The sequence below is a fragment of the Megalobrama amblycephala genome, linkage group LG17, assembly GCF_018812025.1.
Source record: "Megalobrama amblycephala isolate DHTTF-2021 linkage group LG17, ASM1881202v1, whole genome shotgun sequence".
Classification (NCBI taxonomy): domain Eukaryota; kingdom Metazoa; phylum Chordata; class Actinopteri; order Cypriniformes; family Xenocyprididae; genus Megalobrama; species Megalobrama amblycephala.
The window spans coordinates 4,849,327-4,872,258 of record NC_063060.1 but is presented as its reverse complement, the minus strand read 5'-3'; the positions used below and the strand labels follow the sequence as shown (position 1 = coordinate 4,872,258).

Here is a 22,932-nt window from a genome sequence, read left to right as displayed (position 1 = left end):
TATCTCCGAAAAGTCTTTAGTTGATCATATTTATAAAAGATACATACACTGTACCGAGTCTTTCCGAAAACAGCCGAGCGCCTGGAGGCGTGCCGTGTGAGCGGAGTTAAAGAGTGACGAGCATGCGCAACTTTTGGGTAGCGATCGTCTGCAAGCTAATGGTCAGCTAAACAAATGTATTTAAACACACACACAATACACCATTACTTAGCATTATCCATGGATAACTTTTGATTCAGTATAATGAATATAGCATATAGTGAATGATGAATAATGAATTTATGAATTCACTACGTTCGTGTTGTTTACATTATATGCACTTAGGCTCCTATTGCCAACAAAACAGACATTTGAAGCAGTTTTACTCACTACCTGTGGTTCCGACTCATGACCGGGATCATTATCACTGTGACTTCTCCATCTTTCAGTTTCAAATGATCTGTAAATCCAGCGTGGAACTGGGCCTTGTTTATAAAACCATAAGCGCCAATCCTGAGGGCTCGAGCAGCCATGGAAAAACACAAGATATTCTCCATTCATTTTAACCACTAAAAATGTGATTGTAACTATCAGTTTCTATGGTTATTTTAATAACAAATATCGAGAGCGCATCATTGTAATGCATGAGCACAAATCTCTCTGCTACACTTCTTTGGTGACATTGCTGATTTCATGATCTAAAAACAAAGTGATAAATCTTTCTCGAGCAAGACCTGTGCAGCGCTGCCGACGACTTCCGTAACCTGAATGTGCATTGATGGGTGTGCTCTTGCTCTCTCGCTCTGGGGTGCATTTCCCAAAAATATCGTTAGCCAACTAACATCACAAGTTCCGTTGTTACTTACATAGTTCAGCAATTTGGTGTTTAATGAAACCATAGTTCAAACAAACATTTGCAAACTGCATCACAAGCTTGTGTGGTCGGAACGACAGCTCTCGAGCTGTAGTTAGAAGCATAGTTTCCTGTTTTTATGACATGTGGACTTAATAAATCCTTATCTTGAGCAAAATAAGCAAGCTGACATTAAGTACAATGTATATCTTTTAATTTGAACATATACAAATGTCATTTAGTTTGTCAAGAGATTTAAAGCACCATTTTTGAAGAGTGCGCATGTGCATACGTGCTCTAGTATGTAAGAACAAGCACTTGATTTAATCTGGAAATAAAGCAAAATAACTGAGGAAAATGAGAATTAATCCTCTAATGCCATGTCTTTAATTTATAGCAGAAAATCTAGCATTAATTCAATCTCAAACGGATTCATTTAAAGAAGTTATTACTTACCACCTGCGTGACGTCATTCACCAACGTGACTGAACGACAGGTTTGCGACAGTATGGTTTCGGGAAACAGTCGTGACTAGCTAGTTGATTTGTTCAACGATGCATCGTAGCTACTATGGTAGTGAAGCAGCGAGTTACATCGTTGTTCGGGAAACGCACCCCTGTTCAATTCCGGGAGAAGTGCCTGTACAAGGAATTCCGACCTTTATGACGTTACAAAGGCTCATACTCGAAAAAAAGATTGCGAAGTTTATGAGGATTAGGAAGAGTATTTTTGGCACAGAAATACTCTGTCATACGTCCAACTCGTGTTTTGAAACTTTGGCCATGTTTAGCATGAGAATCCAACTCTTTAGTGTAAATAAGTCATGAAATAGCTCCCCTTCTGTAAAAGAAAATATCTCCCTTTGCATTGAACTTTGAGCCTCGTAACTTTGCAGATGTTGTTTATGCTCAAACAGCAACATTACACACTAACTAAAGTTAAAAAGTGAAATCATAATCAAGAACTATAAAAATATGAGTTAATGACGCTTCTGTAGCAAAGCTGAGGTTTAATTCCTCTCACGGTGTTCGGTTGTTATGACTGTGTACAGCAGCAGAGGGCAGTATGTGTTCGCATCTCTCAGCACATGCGCTCATCCTCAGGACGGGAAGCGACAGATGTTGACTGCAAGGTTAGGAAACATGACATATGGACAGACAGTCCCAAATATTTAATACCAGCAGATATCTCGCCAGACTCCTCTGTCTCTGTAAGGATCTACCATAACACGCCAGGAATGACAAATGACTGAAATCCTCAGAGTCAGAGATCACCAGAGAGAGTCACAAGACAGCCTGCTTAAAATAGACGTTAACGGTTCTATTAACTCCTTTAGCGTGAGTGTTTAGTTTATCAATCAAAAATGACTTTGTGGAAAAAATATTCTTTCCTAGAAAACCTTTTAATGCAAGTTTGTTTGCTTTTAGGGTTTATGCAGGTCTTAAAGAGTCTTAATTCACCCTTCCACAAATTAAATTTAGTTTCACCCAAAAATGAAAATTCTGTCATTGATGGTACATTTTTGTTTCTCCATAAAATTGAGGTTAAACCTCTGGAATCACATGGATTACTTTAATGATGTCTTTACTACCTTTCTGGGCCTTGAAAGTGGTAGTTGTGTAGCTGTCAATAAAGGGACAGAAATCTCTCAGATAAAGATCTTTTTTTGTGTTCTGAAGATGAACGAAGGTCTTACAGATTTGGAACTACATGAGGGAGAGTAATTAATTTAATGACAGAACTTTAATTTGGGTAAACAATCCCTGTAAAAAGGTGAAAAAATCCCTCTCAAATTCATAAAGTCATAGCATTAAATGCTGTATGCACTGCAAAAAAAAAAGGAAAAAAATAAATATCTTCCTCAGTGTTTTAGTCATGTTTTCTAATGCATCTAGGAACATCCCTAAATCATAATGCATTTACTTGATATGCAAAACAAAGATATGAAGTCTTGTTTTCTCATAAACTGAACAAAATTAAGTGAGTTTACACTTAAAAACAAATATCTGCCATTGGTGTATGAAAACTTTACCCTTTGAATTAAGTTGATTTTTCCAATAGTATTGTTCTTGTTTTATTAATAAACACTTCATTTGGATCAATTTCACAGAAAATAAGAATTCTTATATACTTTAGCATCTCAAGTAAATGTATCTTTTACATTTGCACTGGAAAAACAAGACAAAAATACTGAGAACATCAAAAACACCACTTTTTTGCAGTGTGATCAGAAGGTACAGTAAAAGTTATGTCCATATTCTAGTGGTTGGGAGCAGAGGTAATCAAGACTTAAATATATATAAGGCACTGTGTTGTAAAACTTTTAAGTATTGCTAAGTATTACTAATGCTTAAATCTACCTTTATAAAACCTGCAGAAACCCTGTATATGCTAGTGTACTCCTAAATGTTTTAGCAGATTAAAGGGTTAGTTCACCCAAAAATTAAAATAATGTCATTTATTACTCCCCTTCATGTCGTTCCACACCTGTAAGACATTCGTTCATCTTCGGAACACAAATTAAGATAGTTTTGATTAAATCTGATGGCTCCGTGAGGCCTGCATAGACAGCAATGGTACTTCCTCTCTCAAGATCCATAAAGGTACTAAAAACATATTTTAAACAGTTCATATGAATTCAGTGGTTCTATCTTAATATTACAACGTGACGAGAATATTTTTTGTGTGCCAAAAAAAAAAAAAAAAAAAAAAAACTTTTTAACAATATCTAGTGATGGCTGATTTCAAATACTGCTTTAGAGCGTTATGAATCTTTTGAGTCGAATCAGTGATTCAGATCGCGTATCAAACAGCTGAAATCACATGACTTTGGTGCTCCGAACCACTGAATCGATTCGTGAAGCTTCAAGAAGCATTGCTATGAAATCGGCCATCACTAGATATTGTTAAAAAGTCGTTATTTTGATTTTTTTTGGTGCACAAAAAATATTCTCATTGCTTTATAATATTAAGGTAGAACACATGAACTGATTTAAATATGTTTTTAGTACCTTTATGGATCTTGAGAGAGGAAATGTCATTGCTGTCTATGCTAAAAACTGAAAACTATGGAGTCAAATTAATGCTTTAAAGTTTTGCACAAAAATAAAGTTTTAGAATTGAGCAGGCCTCAGATCGAATTGCAAAATAAAATGACGTAGTGTGACAGCTGTAATCCTATTTTATCTTTGCCACATATTTTTCATGCTCAAACCTACTAAATCATTTGACTCGGAATGATACCGGTTTTCCTTTGCGCTGCACATCGGATTTCAGCAAAAATATCTTAATTTGCATTCCGAAGATGAACGAAGGTCTTACGGCAAAAGTGGATACAGGCAGTGAGACAGAGCGCAAGAATGACATGAGGGTGAGCTAAACAAACCAACAAAACAAACCATTAATTAATGACATTATTTTCATTTTTGGGTGAACTAACTCTTTAAGGGGCCATTTACACAACACGGTTTTCAGCTAAAAACTGAAAACTTTTTAGCCGTTCATTTACACGACAACTGCGTTTTGGGGAATTGAAAACACAAACTTTTGAAAATGGTTTTCAAATCCAAGTTTTTGAAAATAATAGTGTTATTGTTTCTGTAAACTACAAAAATGTGAATTTGTGAAAACGGTGACATCATGAGCATGCAAATTACACGTTCAGTCTATAGGTGTGTAGTGTTTCTTTACAAAGTGACATTGCCAACTACTGGCCTGGCAGCATAATATTACTTTTTTTAATCGTGGGAATCATTTTGACAGTGTTGTCGTCTGTATGCGAAAAATGCAAAGGGAAAAAGTTTCTGTTTTTATTACAACATTGTCGTATAAACTTACCCTTACTATAATGGTGTCTCCTCGAGGATAATGCTTAAAAAATCTGATTACTCATCTTGCACTTGCTCATTTTGATCAATCTGATTAACCTCAACTTCCTGTTTGAATAGGAAACACGTCAACTCTAGAAAAACAGCTGCACTCGTCAGGCTATTTCATGGGATCTTTAAAAGTAGTCTGCATACTACTACGTTCCAAGACTTCTGAAGTCATAGAATGGCTTTGTGTTAGAAACAGACCAAAAGTGAAGTCTTTGTTCAAGCAAACTCTCTCTGTTGTCTCTCTCATATTCAGACTGGCTTGACGTCTTTGATTATGACATTTGAGAACCAATGACGCATTGGACAGAGCATCCCTCAGAAGAACAACAACCGGTAAGAGACAAGAACAACAGCAGAATGAGAAAGAACTTAAAATAGAACAAGACAGGTTAGACTGATAGATGAGTTGCATTGAAATAATATGCTTATTAAGTTGTATAAAAATAATATGCAAATGAATGTTGTAATAGTGTTGCAGTGTGGAATCATTTCAACAGTTTTTAATGTTCACATTTTATTGTGTGATCATGACAGGCTGACTCTATTCAAGATTAAATAATGTCAAATGAAATGCATTAAAAAGAACAACAATGACAAAAAAAAAGCCTATTTCAGGAAAAGTCTCTTTTTCAGCTCAGTGGAAATAAGCAGAGCTTCCCTCCGGGTCAGGATTTCTCCAAACCTTTCTAAGCCTTCGCTGCACCAACAGATGGACGGCGTTAATTGCATTTTTTCATTTTTTTTTTTATGCCGGATTATAATGATCATATTATAATTGTTTTTGTTTCTCAGAAGATGGTGCTGTACACATTTGCTTTTGTATTTCAAGTTTTTGTATTTAGTTCACACCAAATTAAAATGCCCCCAAATGAGCGAATGAGTAAATGATGACTGAATTGACCAAACTATTTCTTATAACTATATTCTTTATGCATGCGTAAAATATTTTATGCATATCTCCAAAAAATGTTGCATGGGACGATATAATAATATACATTATTTTGTGGGATTTTTTATGAGGTTAGGTCACAAATGTGCTTTAGATGTCATGCATTTGAGAGCTTCTAAGAGCCTTTCTTGTCTCCAGATTTTGTATGGAGTTTTTATGACTATTATCTATTTGTAATGGCACAGGAGTTTAACCCAGCTTTACTGAGTTGCCAGTATTCATGAATATACATACATATATATATATATATATATATATATATATATATATATATGTACTGTATATAAATAACTGGCCACTTTATTGGGTACACCTGTTCAACTGCCCATTAACGCAAATATCTAATCAGACAATCACATGGCAGCAACTCAGTGCATTTAGGCATGTAGACATGGTCAAGATGATCTGATGAAGTGGGGAAGAAAGTGAGTTTTTGAACGTGACATGGTTGTTGGTGCCAGATGGGCTGATCTGAGTATTTCAGAAACTGCTGATCTATTGGGTTTTAACACATAACCATCTCAGAGAATAGTCAGAAAAAGAGAAAATATCCAGTGAGAGGCAGTTATGTGGGCAAAAATGTCTGGTTGATGTCAGAGGAGAAAGACTGTACTGGTTTATGCTGATAGAAAGGCAACAGTATCTCAAATAACCACTTGTTACAACCGAGGTCTGCAGAAGAGCATCTCTGAACACATCCAACCTTGAATCAGATGAGCTACAGCAGCAGAAGATACACCAGTGCCACTCCTGTCAGCTGAGAACAGCAAACTGAGGCTACAGTTCACACGGGCTCACCAAAATTGGACAATAGAGGATTGGAAAAATGTTGCCTGGTCTGATGAATCTCGATTTCTGCTGCGACATTCAGATGGTAGGGTCAGAATTTGGCATAAACAACATGAAAGCATAGATCCATCCTGCCTTGTTTCAGCAGTTCAGGCTGGTGATGGTGATGTAAGGGTGTGGGGGATATTTTATTGCCACACTTTGGGCTCCTTAGTACCATTTGAGCATTGTTTAAATGCCACAGTTGACCTGAGTATTGAACATGTCCACCCCTTTATGACCACAGTGTACCCATTTCCTGATGGCTTCTTCCAGCAGGATAAAATGCCATGTCACAAAGCTATTATTTGAAACTTGTTTCTTGAACATGACAATGAGTTCACTAAACTCAGATGGCCTCCACAGTCACCAGATCTCAATCTAGTTGAGCACATTTGGGATGTGGTGGGATGGGAGATTCGAGTAATGGATGTTCAGCCGACAAATCTGCAGCAACTGTGTGATGCTATATGTCAATATGGACCAAAATCTGTAAGGAATGCCTCCAGCACCTTGTTGAATCCATGCCATGAAGAATTAAAGCAGTTCTGAAGACAAAAGGGGGGCAACCCGGTACTAGCAAGTGTACCTAATAAAGTGGCCAGTGAGTGTACTGAAATACACAGTGTACATCATCAATGAATGTATGATGGAGTTCAGATATATATATGCATACACTGCATTCCTCATTATTATGCAAGTGACATATCAGTAAGATTTCAGTACAATAAACATTCAGATTTTAGTTTTTCTAAGAAAATGTATGTTTGTTTATTTATCCATGTCTTTTTAGATAACTGGTATCAATCTCAGATAAAATAATCTGCCAGATCTATAGAAACTCTACTGAGAGGTTGTTCCACATTATTAAGTAAGTCACAGTTTTCATGCAATATGGAGAGGAAGAAAGATCTTTCTGAAATTGAAAAGCATGAAATGGTGCAATGTTGTGCAAAAGGCATGAAAACAACTAATATTGTGTGAAAGCCAAACGGAGATTATCAAATTATCGTAAGATTTGTGAGTGATCTGGAGCACAGCAGAACTCGGTCAGATAAAGGCTTATTAAGGAAAGTTCTTCTCAAAAAATATTAATTTCATTAAAAGGCCAGCTATAAAAAAAAGCCAGTGTTGAGCAGCAAACAGGTATTTGAAGCTGCTGGTGTCTCCGGAGTCTCAAGAAGCTCTCAATGCAGGCTGGCAGTTGTGCGTAAAGATGCGTTTTAACCACTTCAAAGCAAACCTCACAAAGAGAAACATTTACAGTGGTCGGATATGTTATCAGTAGTACCTTTTCATACAGATTTTGACTCATTATTTGTAGTTTCTATTAATAATTTTTAGTCTATTGTGATAATTAACAGAAGGCTAGACCAGTGGAGCTTTTCCATGGTGACCATGGCAACGGGAACACAAATGCACATATCCTGATTAAGTGTTCACATCCTTAAATCCAGGAAGTGAATTAATGATGAACTTCAGCAGTCACTCCTCTTGTACTAATCTAGTACTAATCTCATTTACTCATTGATTGTGTTCTTTTGCTGTCTAAATCAAAAATAGCAAAGCACTTTGTTTTTATTTTCTTTTAAAAATCTGTTTTGTTTTTTTGTTAATGTGCATGTGTGTTTATGTAATTAGTTATAGTGCATTTTAATCTTTAATAATGGGTTTCCTTTAGTTGAGCTTAATCCCAGCCACATGTTCAGATGTTTAAACATCAGATCAGTTACGCAGGCACATTCATTAAAGTGGATTTTTTTGAAGTGAGACACAAAGAATTAAAATTAAAGCATATTCAGAAAATGAATGGACAAAGTTGTGAATATATATAGATAGAGTAGTGAAGTGCAAGACTAAAAAAAAAAATCCCATTTACTGACTTGGCAATTTCAATTTTACCTTTTTGGTTCAAGATTTTCCACCCAACACAGTTCAAAATATCCCAACATTATTACTTTTTTAGCTGAAGCCAGCACAATGCATCTCATTAGCACTTAAAGACATTATTTATTTATTTTTTTTGATAAAATCTTTGAAAAGAAATGCTTTAAGCCTTCACCTTTCCAAATGTAAAAGGCAAGGACATTTGTGTGTTTCTAAAAGGTAGCAATTTTAAGGTCTGTGACTGTGTGACAGAGAGTGAACTAAAGTATGAGTGCATTTGTGTGTAATTAAAACAAGTGATTATTTTACGCTGGGATTATCCTGGAGGTCCAGCTGGTCCGTGGAGGATTTGAACACCCTCGCCCTGGGCTGGAGAAAGGGCAAACTCCCAGGGGACGCAGCCAAATTGGCTCCATAACCAAGAGCAGAAAGCACGAATGCAGACTGTTAAAAAACCAACAAAAACTGCCTCGTTGTTGAATATGAAGCACCTGTTTTTGTTCCCAGTAAAGAAAGACATGAAAAATGGTGTTTAACGTTCAAAGACAGACAATAGCTTCTTATAGACCCAGCGCTTTGATGTTTGAGAAGAGATAAAAACTTAGACAAGGCCAAGAAAATCTCGTCTTTGCTGCTAAACTTCTAACTATACAGTTATATAGTTTTTCTTCTACTTCGACTTTATGATTTTGATATTTAACACAGAAGAACCACAAAATAAATGTAAGAAACCATGAAGTCCTTAACTCAATAACCCCAAGAAATCAAAATAAGAGTTTTAGTCTATTGTTTGCTTAGCCATGTTACCAACCAACTTCTAAAAGCTGACAAAATAAACTTTTTGCAGATTTCAATTTCAACCCTTCTTATCGGTCAAAATGCACAAAAAATTTAGGATTTTTCTTGTTTGCTGGACTGTATAAAAATGTAAATAATTAAAATGCTCTCTAAAATTGGAATTCCTGGTATGAACTATAAATCATAGTTGTAAACTATTGACATTTTAAAACACAGGATATGCCTTTCAATATGCAACAACATCCCGTTTCAATATAGGAAGTGTCATGGCCAGGAAAAATGCATTTGTCAAACAATTATATGCTAATTATGTAATTCATAGCATTCAGTTGATTCCCAATATGTGTGATCCACAGCAGAACAGCAAGAGTATCTTTGTAACATGACAACATTAGATCACAACTGTGTGATTGTCATCTATCCATCAGTCCATCTCTTAAAGCCTTAATATATTTTGTAAAATGTACCCATGAGAATTTTTTATTGTTTTTTAATGTTTCATCAATGCCCCATAAAATTAAATACAACATTTTGTGAAAAGGAGAACTTTGTTTCATAAAAAAGGACTAGAATATCTTGTTGAACACAGCAGTTGATATACCTGTACATGTGTGTTGATGATACATCTGCACTTTTCTTCCCATTTGCTTATATACATTATATTGGTAAACATTATTATTTTAAATAATATGTCATAAATTAATTTCAATCTGAAATCATATATTGTTATATTATTATTATTATTATTATATAATTATGGTATACACTCTAAAAAAAAATGCTGGGTTGTTTCAACCCATGTTTGACTCAAATATTGACAACTGTTGGGTTAAAAATTCAATTTAAAAATTGGGTTTGTCCATATTTGACCCAGAGATGGGTTTAAACAACCCAGCATTTATTTTTTTGAGTGTAAAATTAAAATATGTATTCTATCAGCAAATCAGTCATACTATTCTGACATGCATAGCATGCATGTTTTAGGACACTCTAGTATTTCCATGTGCCAAATATTGACAATTCTGCAGTAAAAATGCCCTTGAATAAAACATAAGAGCTGAAGGTAATTTTATCTAATTCAGATTTTGCAGTATAAATAGTTGTTTATCCATTTTAATTCAGTTTAAGTCAGCATGAAATCCATATTACTGCTGTGAGCTGAATGACACATGATATTTAACCCAAAACAATTTTGGGTGATACTACTGTAGGTGTTTTTATCCATTGGGAATTGATTGAATCATTAAAAGTGGGCGTGGCATATCAAGATGGAGCAAAGCAGTTGAAGAGAAGGGATTGAAAAATACATAACATCATCCTGAAAAGGAAAGTTGATACATTTTGAAGAAAGATTACATAGACAGGTTCATTCTTTGGAATAACGTGCGCCAAATGTGCACAATAAATAATGACTTAAATAGTCAATTTTGATTTCATATTGATTTTAAACCCTTTTTAAACAGTTTCCTGCCTGTGTTTAACAAGAAAAACAAATTCCTCAAGCACTGATAAAACTGTAGTCATTCAAACTGCTTTTAGGGGCCTTTTCCTTGCACCAGTTACTCTAAATCAGTCACTCTCCTCAAGTGTAAAAAAAAAAAAAAGTGATAACATTACTCACTTAATCCTGAGCAACGGTAAACTCTGCTTAGATTCTGTAATCCTGGGAAAAACTATATGTGGCCTGTTAAGCTTTATAGGAAACAATCAAAATAACATCTGTGCAGTATATTACAGTTGCGATATGTGCAACACATCTGAGCTGAAGTACATTCTCTACCTGAAAGGTTAGCGTGTACATCCTCACTTTGATATATATCCATATATGTTTGTCTGTTTACCATGATGCCATGTCATAATTTGACAAAACAACATAGGTTGTCCAGGTTGTTGACATTCTTACAGATTAAAAAAGTGAAATCTTGTTTGCATTTGGATTCTTCCTCATTAGACACATCCAAACAAAGTAAAAAAGCAAGCAAAGATGGTCTACTAAAGAAAGGTCTCTTCATACGTCTCTGATTTATGAGGCTCACCGGATCTGGAGTCCGATAGTAACATCTTGAAACGGTCACTAGGATCCCTTGTTGCAGCCTCATAGGATGGCGGAGAGGAAGCCAAGTACTGCGTCCCCGCCGGTGGCCCCCTCTCGGGACCGTAGTGCTCTTTAATCATAGATGCTATGAGTCCTTCACGCTCTGGAGCGCCGTCCTCTTCTGACCATGGTGTGTCTTGGTTTATGTGCCTGTACAAGTAAGAAGCCTGCTTCATTTGCCGTCTAATTAGGTGCCCTCTATAGGCACGCTGGATCAGGGTCGCCGAAATCTCCTCCTGCTTGCGCCGGAGCGTGGTGGTGATGGGCTCATGGGATAACTTGGATGGGTTCGCCATCATGAACTTCTCCTCCATTTGTTGCTTCAAAGCATCCATTTCCCCAGTCTCCCCGAGGACCCGCTTGGTAAAGGCGAACAGGATGTCCAGGCAGTGGATCCTGTCGCCGCTGACCATGGGAAGATCCATATGGACAAGCTTGATTTTGTTGGGTTTGGCGATTCTCAGAGGTTCCGAGAGGCTGTCGGCGAAACTGGAGAGTTTGGAGTACTCGATGAAGTGCGTGGCCTCGACGTCGAACTTCTCCCAAACCTCGTAGAACATCTCAAAGTCGTCCTCGCTCAGAGGTTCTGTGCTCTCCTCGGTGGCCACGCTGAAGTTTTCCAGAATGATGGCGATGTACATGTTGACCACGATCAAGAAGGAGATGATGATGTAGCTGACGAAGAAAGTAATCCCTACTGGGGGGTTGCCGCAGTTGCCCTTAGTATTGGTTCCGGTGTTGACGAAATTCGAGCTGCACTCTTCCGGAGAGTTGTTCAGAATGGGATCCAGTAGGTTATCCCAACCAGCCGATGTGGTGATCTGGAAAAGGCAGATTATGCTGTTCCCGAAGGTTTCAAAGTTGAACATGTCGTCAATCCCACCCTGCTTCTTTATGTAGGCGAAGTTCGCCATGCCAAAAATGGCATAGATGAACATGACCAGGAAGAGCAGGAGGCCGATGTTGAACAACGCCGGCAGCGACATCATTAAGGCAAAAAGTAACGTCCTTATTCCTTTAGCTGCTCGAATTAGTCGGAGAACTCGTCCTATTCTTGCCAACCGGATCACTCGAAACAAAGTTGGGGACACAAAGTATTTTTCTATAATGTCAGCAAGGACAATTCCTGTTTGGAAAGACAAATGAAGAACAGAAATTAAAATATGCAATAAAAATCTTTTGAAGAATAGAGAAATGGCACTATGAACATCTCAGATGACATCGACCCCATTGAAAAGACCAGCTGGTGTCTCTGCCAAGTTTCTTAACTAAATTAAACCAGCAAAACCTCCTTGGCTTCACCATAATGGTGACCAGATAGACCAGTACCAAAGCACTAACTAGTAAAAACCAAGTTGGTCTTTTCAGAAGGGAACGTATCTTACATTAGCCACACGCACCACTTACCAGACTGGAAAGTCGTGCACTTACCAACGATGGACAGAATGACAACAACAAAGTCAAAAATGTTCCAACTAATGGTGAAGAAATAACAGCGGAGGGCAAATATCTTGATGAGGCATTCGGTAGTGAAGATGACGATGAACACCAGGTTGATGTTATTGAGGATGGACTCCATGCGAGCAGATTGTTCATCAGTCTCGACCATCATGGTTATCATGTTGAGGATAATGAGCATCATGATGGTGATGTCAAAGGCTTGCTTGGACACCAGGTCAAAGAAGAATCCTTGTAGAATGTTCTAGATGAAAATGTGTTCATGGTGAGAATTTAGAAAGGGCATTTGTTATTAGATCGATCATCGATAAAAATCATCATCTTACCACTGGTCTTGGAATTGGCTTCTGTGGCTTTTTGGATCCAAGTTTCTTCATCGCGTTGTAGTACTTTTTCTGCTCTTCTGTCATGAATATATCCTGGCCACCTTTAGTACAGAGAACAGCCAGATGCTATTATTTTCATGGAACACATGGAATGTAACAAAATGCTTTTGGAAATGTAAATCTTAAACACCTATCATTCGTTTCTGTTGATTGAAGTTATCAATGATGACGCCGATGAACAAATTCAAGGTAAAGAATGATCCAAAGATGATGAAGATGACAAAGTAGAGGTACATGTAGAGGTTTATCTCTTTGACGGGCTGCTCCTCAACCTGACAAACAAGAAAAACACAAAACAGTTTTTTAGACAGTCTAATCTCTTAAAATGGTTCTTCAATGGTTCTTTTCAGCACCTTCGGTGAACCCTCTTTTTTATCAACAAAGCTTTTTCTTGCATTGGGTAATTGAGTTACTATTTGTTTCTCTGGAGGTTAAAAAATTCTAGGTTAAATTCTAGGTTCTTTAGATGGGCTTCTTGATGCACCATAGATTGACTTTCTTTTTTCATAAATAGATTGTAGTTTAAGACTATATATATTAAAGGATTAAGTAAATAGGGTAATGCTTGTTAGGGTTCCATTTGTTAACATTAGTTGGGACCTTACTGTAAAGTGTAAAGTGTTCTTCTTTTGTGTTTTTGCATGCAAGTCATTAATTTTAGTAATGAAAAAACATGCTTACTCCACGGGAATCTACGGCGGCATACATGATTTCCATCCAGCCTTTGAATGTTGCCTGAAAAACAAAATATTAAAGTATTTAATCATTCAAAATATTGATTCATTTCAATCAGATTGTCAGTTTATTCAAATATATGTTCTGCTTCTAGGTGAGCACATTTCTTTCAATGTCTGACTGTAGCAAAACTTGACTTTTTAGTCTGAGGTAATTATGCATTTACGTGTCATTTTTTCTGTAAAGACAAAGAGTGACTCACCAAGAGTCAGCATGAACGCTATTAAGCTAGGCCGTTTTGGGATGTTGTTGCCATGGTTACAGAAATTATAACCTGTGGTGATTTGAGAGAGTGTTCCTTGAGGTAAATGATAGGTTAAGGCTCAGCGAGGAGTTGCAGGGCCCTGAAGAACTCGGGTTGCTTGGCTACCTTAACAAATATGAGGGATGATTCTACAGCACAATCACCAAAAGTGTTTCATGGACTTAATTGTTCAGGAAGGTCAGAAATTAGAATTTTAAGAATTTGTTGAAATAATGAATGTGAATTTGAATTGGCCACAACAATGGAATGGAATGACAAAAGAGGAATTTATTGACCTGCAATTCAAAGACATTTTACAGTCAAATTTATAGGTCTAACACAAGTTTTGCGACAAACGTAAATAGTCACATCATTCATTTGGACTAATTATGCCCATTTTGTCTCTGATGTGTAAAATACATTTTTCCTACACTGAAATATTCTCATGCACTTCAATACCAAAACTATAAATTCTAATTCAATATTACTATTGACACAATTAACAAAGCCATCAAAGCTCTTTTTAATGGCTTAAAATGAAATAAAAATTTATTGACATTAAACATAATATTAAATATTAAAATATCTTGTAAATGCTTGTTTTGTGTATGATAATGTAAAAATGTAATTACATTATATAAAACTAAACTTACAGCAGCATTCCATTTTTATTCCACTGCCTTAAATTTAATTTTTTTAATTAGAATTCTGCATCCTGTTTGCCAGTTCTAAATGGTGCTCAACCTTCAAGACACTCACCACCTGCAGAAGCGAGAGGTAGCCAAGTCCCACGTTGTCGAAGTTAACTTTCACTTTGGTCCAGTAGAACTGGGTGTCATTCATGGACTGGCACTCAGTCTTGTTGTTGACCAGGCTTACATTGTGGATGTATCCTGTCCTGTTGACACATTTCCCGAATTTCCCAGCAAAAAGATTGACGCCCATGATGCTAAATATGAGCCAGAAGATCAGGCACACCAGTAGTACGTTCATGATGGACGGGATGGCCCCAATCAGTGCATTCACCACCACCTGAACAACAGGAATATAATATCATACAAAAATCAATCATAATGTGACTGCATGTGAGAGACAGCAGTAATAGATCACACAACAAATTTGAACAGAAACTAATCAGAACTTTCTGTTAAATAACAAATTCAGGCATGTTTTGCAGTTCTCAAGACATGCAAATGTAATTTAATCATAGTCTTTTAACTACTGAGCCCTGATTCTTGAAAAAAAAAGGCCTAATATTACCAAAGACTTTAGATATACAAAGACAGTGCACTCGTGTTACTATAGAATAATGCAGGGATGATGTCAAAACCTGGAAGACTAATTTTCCTAATGAGTTTTTTCTCCAATTTATGAGATAAGGCCTGTGGTAAACATAACTTCCGGGTGCGGGTTTTACGCTGCTTATTGCGCTTAAACAGTCAAATACACACAAAATGATGTCAAAATGCTGGTCTTGGCGAATATTCATGTAAACACAGTCAGTTATGTTTTAAGTAAACAGCTGAGAAAGAAAACGCATGTGTAACAGTATAATGGATCTGTGCGTCAGGTCTTAAAGTGACAGTAGCCTAATATTCCTGCTGCCAAATTATGAAAGAATATTAAAAATATCTATATGGCAGTTTTTCCCCATGGTATCAATGTCAAAATTGAGGCCAGTGAAAATGCTGAGTGGCTAGTGAGCAAAAAGTTAATGTCAAGCCTTGCACACACCCATATCAAAAACGTGAATTTCAAAGCTGTTATTTTTATTTTAAAACACGTATGTTTCTAATATGTAACTGGATGAGAATGTTTGGGGTGTGAGTGTGTGCAGTTTACATTGTAAAACAAAAAATTCAAGTATTGTCAAGTTATGTTTACCACAGACTTTATTTTACTCCACATCGTGGCCGCATTAACACCTCGGGTGTGCATTATTTTCTAATAATTCAATGGCCCGTTCTCAATTATTCTGATTTTTTTTCAAAATGTAATTTTCTGTTGCTGTTTGGATGTAGTAAAACACCCACAGATCATGGATCATGTTTGCATTTCCTTGTGTCACTGCCAAAATTATAAACTTGAAATCAGGATTGGGCATAAAATAATGTAAAATATGTGAAAATCAAATAAACAAATAATTCTAACCAGGCTCGGAGCAAGATAGGATTCATGTGTTTGTGGCAGTTTTTAGAGATAATACAAGACTTCTTCACCTCACAAATGGTTGTCGAAAGCAAAGATGCTATGAAATGCACATTTCATGAGAAAGTGTGATATGCTAGAGCAAAACAGGCACTATTTTTTGGAATCAGCACTCTTAAAATTAGTAAGAAACAAATATTGGATTTCATTCAGCAAATATGATGCAGAGCGGTGTAATCTGACTGAATTCCTTGAAAGCTTGACATGCTTTATCAGTTTTATAACATGAGTTATAAAGAGTTGAAGCAAAGAAAGCATCTTACCCGCATTCCTTCAAATCTCGACAGGGCCCTCAGGGGCCTCAGAGCTCTGAGAGTCCTTAAAGATTTAATGGCCCCAAAGTCCGAGTAGCCAAGAGAGTTAGCAACCAAGCTAATCAAAGACACCTGCAATAGGAGAAATCATGCAGAATTTTTTAAATAATGGACTTAATATTAATAAGAATTCTAAAAATTAATATTAGTAAAAAAACCTCTCTGAATGGCTTTTTATATTAAATAGACAATCTAAAATATGGAATAAAAGATGGAAATTTGACTATGTATTATATCAATAAAAAAAAATAGCAGCTGGTAATGCTATTTCAAAACAGCATAAAATAACCAGCATGAAATACGAAAGAAAAAAAAAAGGTTGATACACGTTTTGACCTAAGAAATATTTATGCATTTTTGGGACATTCTATAGGAACACATTTGTTGGGGCATATAAATCAGATCGGTTTTACAAATCAGTTTAAAATCGCAATAGGTTTCCACTCTATTCTACAGTCAAAGTCGACAGACAGTGTAGAACAGAATGGTCTTCTGCTGTAATGGCAGGTAATGGTAGGATTTTGTTTGATGGGCTGATGAGGTGAAATGAAGACAAAACAAGTATGCACATATGTACATCAATGTATATACCCACATACTCAACTATATATGCATAATCAATATGCATATATATAAAATAGAGTGAGGTTTTATAAAGAATTTGGGTTTTTCTTTTGAATCATTTCTTTTGATCAAAATTTTCTTTTGCTTTCTTAATAATGTGATTTTCATCAGGCCAAACAATATTCTGAATTCCCAATTAGGATATTGTTTCATAGTATGGCTTATTCAATTTAAAAGTCCCAAGAATCATCAGTTCTTTATAAAAAACTATTTCTATAGTTTTCCTTATCACTGCAATATATCTAAAGAAGATATTTCTGTGCAATTCAGCTCTAAAACAAAACTTCAGAAGACAAAGAATGAATACAAGTACAAACTTAAAGAAATAAAACAAAAAAAAAATACGTTTACAATACAGATTTTAGATCAAATTTACACGTCTCACTGTAACGTACATGTACGTTTACAATCGTTGATTTTATCGACAGTCCTAAATGTAACTGATCTTCTCCAGATAATTCTTTGATATAATGTTATGATATAAATACCAAGGTCCTGTAAAGATACTTATCAAACATCTCAAACTGGACAACATGTTAAATTATAGGTCAAAATTAATCCGTTCAAATTGCTGAAAGAGAGACAGTGGCATTTATATCTGGATGAGAAGAGAACTGCAGCTGAGATACAGATGTGAGCCTCTGCTCACCTCTGACCTTTGAACTATGAACTTACCCTATCATTAAAGGTGTGTGTGGAGATCTGTGTGGGTCAGATGAGCATCAGGTGAGACACACTCACACAATCTGCTTGTGTTTAGTTCAGCTAATCCAGATGCTTTCATTCAGTGTGTTCATGTATTTTGTGCGAGAAATGTATTTCCATAACATCTTAATTTTGACATACAATCAGCCATAAGATGTTTGAAAATGCCAGTAACACAAAACCATAAAAAACACAAAACCAAAACTTACAAAGAAAAGTTCAAAACTTTAAAATGAAATCTTAGCACTACGTCTCTGTCATTTTATGTAATTTTTTACATCTATATTAATGCAACAAGTTATTATATTTCTTGCCAAATGTAAACAGCCTACAGTAAGAATAATGAACTATATTATTTGTGGAAGAATTCTTTATTCCAGACGTTAATAATCAAACTATTTATTGAACATTGGTGTTTTTATCAGATTGCTGTTGTAGACATTTTTAAAAGCAATAAACCACGGGAGGTTGTGCATTTTTCCATGATTAAAGCGTTTTTTCACCCAAAAATGAAATGATCCCATGATTTACTCAACCATCCTAGGTGTATATGACTTTCTTCTTTCATCCAAACACAATCAGAGTTATATTACAAATCCTGGCTCTTCCATGCTTTATAATGGGAGTGTTTGGAGGAGTTTTTGAAGTCCAAAAAAGTTTATCCATCGATCATAAAACGTACTCCACACGGCTCCAGGGGGTTAATAAAGGCCTTCTGAAGCGAATCAATGCGTTTGTGTAAGACAAATATTCTTATTTAAAACTTTATAAAGTAAAATAACAAGCTTCCGGCGCGAAAGCACCGTTAAACTTTTTTGGACTTCAAAAACTAATCCTCCAATCATTCACGTTATAAAGCTTAGACGAGCCAGGATATTTTGTAATATAACTCTGATTGTGTTTGGCTGAAAGAAGAAAGTCATATACAACTAGGATGGCTTGAGTAAATCATGGGATAATTTTCATTTTTGAGTGAACTAACCCTTTTAGGACACTACACTTAGCATTATTTGTGGTAAAATCACTGTAAAAAAAAAAAAACAGCCCTCACTGTAACAAATTCTTTATTTTTACAATTTTCTAGTTTTACATTCATGGCCCTTTATATGAACAAAATATATTGTTACAGTCAATATTATACAAAAAATAAAGGTTCCAAAAGGGGGTTTTCACAGTTCTGCCATAGAAGAACCATTTTTGGTTCCCCAAAGAACTTTCAGTGAACATTTTTTTCTTAGTTTGTAGAACATTTTAACATTCTAAAGAACCTTTTTTCACCATAATGAAACGTTTGTGGAATGGAAAGGTTCCATGGATGTTAAAGGTTCTTCATGGTACCATCAATGCCAATAAAGAACCTTTATTTTTAAGAGTGTGTTATACTAAATATACATCTCAGTAACGTCTTGGCCTAAATTAAATGAATTAAATTAAGTCTACCAGAGCGAAATGCACCCTGTTCCAGTATTCAACTAGAGAAGATTCTTCTACTCACATCCACAATCAGGAAGTCCAGCCAGCACCAGTAATTGGTGAAGTATTTCTTAAAGCCGTATGCGATCCACTTCAGAAACATCTCCAGCACGAAGATGTAGCTGAAGATCTTGTCAGCATATTCCAACACCACCTTCACCACCTTCCGCTGTTCTATGTAAATGTCTTCAAATGCCTATCAGAAGAAGAATATCATAACACAATAAGAACAGGAGAGTTGATTCTGATGAATCTAGCTACACATTTAATCATAATATGGACATTTTTAAAGGTACACTATGTAACTTTTGGCCCTCTAGCAGTTAATAAACAAAACCGCATGCGTCTTGTGTAAGAACATTGCAGCCAGAGCTACTTCTCTCTGTTTATGTACGTACATACTCCCAGCAGTTGTCATCCCGCCCTGTCTAAAATAGTCATTATAAACACTTATTATAGGCGTATAGCCTGTTGTGTTTCAGGATAAGACAAAAACATGGTTTGGAAGATGGATTCATGATGTACTCACTCATTATATACATTTTTAACAAAAAAAGTTACATAGTATGCCTTTAATGCATAAATGACTTCTTTTGCTATGATGTAAACAAATGGTTAAAGTTCACCGATCAGCTTGGTTCCTCACCAGAGCTCCACTACTGAGGAGGATCATGAAGATGATGAAGGTCTCGAACCAGCTATGCTCTACAATCTGATAGCACGTCTTCCTCAACCTCCACCACATCTGTCCCAAACCTCTCGTTGTGTTTATATTACAACACTTGGAGCGCTGCATACAGACTGGAGAGACACAGAGAGATGACTTTGATCAGGTCCTGTAAACTCCATGGTCACAGGAGAACCAATATTATCAGTCTTGTTTCGTGTTTTATTTGCTTACACTCAGGGAAACAATCTTCTGGATCCATGACATCATCTGCCATCTCAGAATATTCCTCCTCGTCTTCCCCAGGCTTCCTCAGGTCCACGGTACTTCCTTCAGAGAGGCTGATGACTTCCTGTTGAATAAGGTAGAAATTTTTTTCAGCCATTACATTTCAGTCTCTTCTGCTCACCAAGGCTGCATTTATTCGATCAAAATACAGTAAAAACAGTCATACTGTGAAATATATTGTAAAATGTAATTTATTCCTGTGATCAAAGCTGAATTTTCAGCATCATTACTCCAGTCTTCAGTGTCACATGATCCTTCAGAAATCATTCTAAGGGAGTGTACAGTAAAATAATAGTTATACATGCCATTTTTAATTTTACCATTTGTTCTCCTACTTCTACAAATTTTGTCCAAATGCTTTATTTCGACTAAGTGCTCGGTTTGAAGTCAAAAGAAGTAATGCAACTTGCAACAATACCCATGATACCATCCCGGTCAGCCATTCTGAACTGAACAGGAAATGGTCTTTACCAAAATTGTCTCCAGATGATCTTCATTACAAGATACACAAAACTGGCAGAATACATTTTTGATATTTAGACACAGCTTCTGAAGTAATGCATTAACAAAACCGACAATGAAATCAAAACAGGAAGTTAGGTTGTACCTTTATTTTTGAATATTTCAGTGTTTATTTTAAATTATATCTTGTGAATAATTATAAAAATTCACATGCCCTTGTAATCTTAAGTCAAAATACCTTCCCCTCCCTTTTCTAGCAACATCTCTTCTCTGATGACGTGTTTACTGCCTCAGGGGCGGGGCAACATGTCACTCACATCAGATCGATCAATAGCAAACCTCAACCATCCAATCAATTCCGCATGGACAAAATCAAGTCCCACCTTACATTTTTTCTTGTTTGAGAAGCCGTTTCACTCAGGGAAGCCGTTTCACTCCACAACAGGGAAGAAAAGACTACTAAAATTTTTAAAGGTGTCCTCGAATTAAAAATTGAATTTATCTTGGCATTGTTAAATAACAAGAGTTCAGTACATGGAAATGACATACAGTGAGTCTCAAACTCCATTGTTTCCTCCCTCCTATATAAATCTCATTTGTTTAAAAGACCTCCGAAGAACAGGCAAATCTCAACATAACACCGACTGTTACGTAACAGTCGGGGTGTACGCCCCCAATATTTGCATATGCCAGCCCACGTTTCCAACATTATAAAAGCCATTAGACAAGGGCAGCCAGTATTAACGTCTGGATGTGCACAACCAAATCATCAGACTAGGTAAGCAAGCAATAACAATAGCGAAAAATGGCAGATGGAGCAATAATAACTGACATGATCCATGATATCATGATATTTTTAGTGATATTTGTAAACTGTCTTTCTAAATATTTCGTTAGCATGTTGCTAATGTACTGTTAAATGTGGTTAAAGTTACCATTGGTTATTACTGTATTCACGGAGACAAGAGAGCCGTCGCTATTTTCATTTTTAAACACCTGCAGTCTGTATAATGCATAAACACAACTTCATTCTTTATAAATCTCTCCAACAGTGTAGCATTAGCCGTTAGCCACGGAGCACTATCAAACTCATTCAAAATCAGAAGTAAACAGTATAACAGTATACTTTACTCACATAATCCGACGCATGCATGCCGCATGCATGACGAACACTTTGTAAAGATCCATTTTGAGGGTTATATTAGCTGTGTAAACTTTGTTAAGGCACTGTTTAAGGCGAGCGCAAGCTCTGTGGGCGTGGACCACGGGATTTAAAGGGGCCGCAGCATAAAATCGGCGCGTTTATAATGATGCCCCAAAATAGGCAGTTAAAAAAATGAATTAAAAAAAATCTATGGGGTATTTTGATCTGAAACTTCACAGACACATTCAGGGGACACATTAGACTTAGATTACATCTTTTAAAAACATAATCTAGGGCACCTTTAATGCCGACTTTAAAACACATATTTATAGTTTTTTTTTTAGCATTATGGTCTGAGTTTTCCTGAGAAGATCAGATGATCTTAAAACCATGGTGGACCTACTAATTGGATGTATTACTGTATGTCTGTGTGCTTGAACGGACAGAGTAACTTATGACTCATCTCGGTTTTGCAATGCTACATCATATTCCCTCTGTAGTTTGTTCATTCTTCGTCTAATGCTTAATCCAATGCAGATTCTACCATTTAGTTGCTTCTCCTCACATATACTGGTATTATATCTGTTAATTGAGTGTATCTTTGCACATATAATCCAGAAAATCAACACTGATTGAAAAAAACCTCTGGGTTTGGCATGGAAAACAAAGACAGCTAATAGAACGCATGCATCCCAAGATACATATGGCGCGATACTAGCATATGCATCTAATCCACGAGTGCACAAGTCAAGGTCATTGACCTCCAGTATAATCTGAGATGGCAAGAGAGAGCTGTTTTAAATCTGCCTGAATACATACTCTTTCTCCTTGTTTCTTTCTCTATGTAGGAAGTGGGCCTTCTTGATACAATTTTGATGAGATTTTCCGTGCATGTAATGGCAACATATTTAAAATGATTTACGGAGATTACTGGTCCAAAGGTGCCAGCGCAATCCA

General features: G+C 36.2%; 1 protein-coding gene and 1 long non-coding RNA gene across 2 annotated transcripts in view; one reads left to right on the top strand and one right to left on the bottom strand.

Moving 5' to 3' along the window:
• The first annotated feature begins 1,868 nt into the window (after nucleotides 1-1,868).
• Nucleotides 1,869-5,784, top strand: LOC125249951. Its single transcript, XR_007180693.1, has 3 exons — nucleotides 1,869-2,169; nucleotides 4,964-5,043; nucleotides 5,344-5,784. It is a non-coding gene; the product is annotated as an uncharacterized LOC125249951 (long non-coding RNA).
• A 4,200-nt stretch (nucleotides 5,785-9,984) lies between these two features.
• Nucleotides 9,985-22,932, bottom strand: part of scn12aa (sodium channel, voltage gated, type XII, alpha a) — a 74,578-nt gene continuing 61,630 nt past the window's right edge. The window contains exons 18-27 of the mRNA XM_048162616.1: nucleotides 20,316-20,433; nucleotides 20,061-20,215; nucleotides 19,437-19,610; nucleotides 16,562-16,684; nucleotides 14,850-15,122; nucleotides 13,793-13,846; nucleotides 13,242-13,383; nucleotides 13,052-13,152; nucleotides 12,699-12,969; nucleotides 9,985-12,393 (exon numbers count right to left, since the gene is read on the bottom strand). Of these exons, the coding sequence (XP_048018573.1) occupies nucleotides 11,165-12,393; nucleotides 12,699-12,969; nucleotides 13,052-13,152; nucleotides 13,242-13,383; nucleotides 13,793-13,846; nucleotides 14,850-15,122; nucleotides 16,562-16,684; nucleotides 19,437-19,610; nucleotides 20,061-20,215; nucleotides 20,316-20,433 (2,640 nt within the window). The 3' untranslated portion in view covers nucleotides 9,985-11,164. The remainder of the gene's footprint in view (nucleotides 12,394-12,698; nucleotides 12,970-13,051; nucleotides 13,153-13,241; nucleotides 13,384-13,792; nucleotides 13,847-14,849; nucleotides 15,123-16,561; nucleotides 16,685-19,436; nucleotides 19,611-20,060; nucleotides 20,216-20,315; nucleotides 20,434-22,932) is intronic.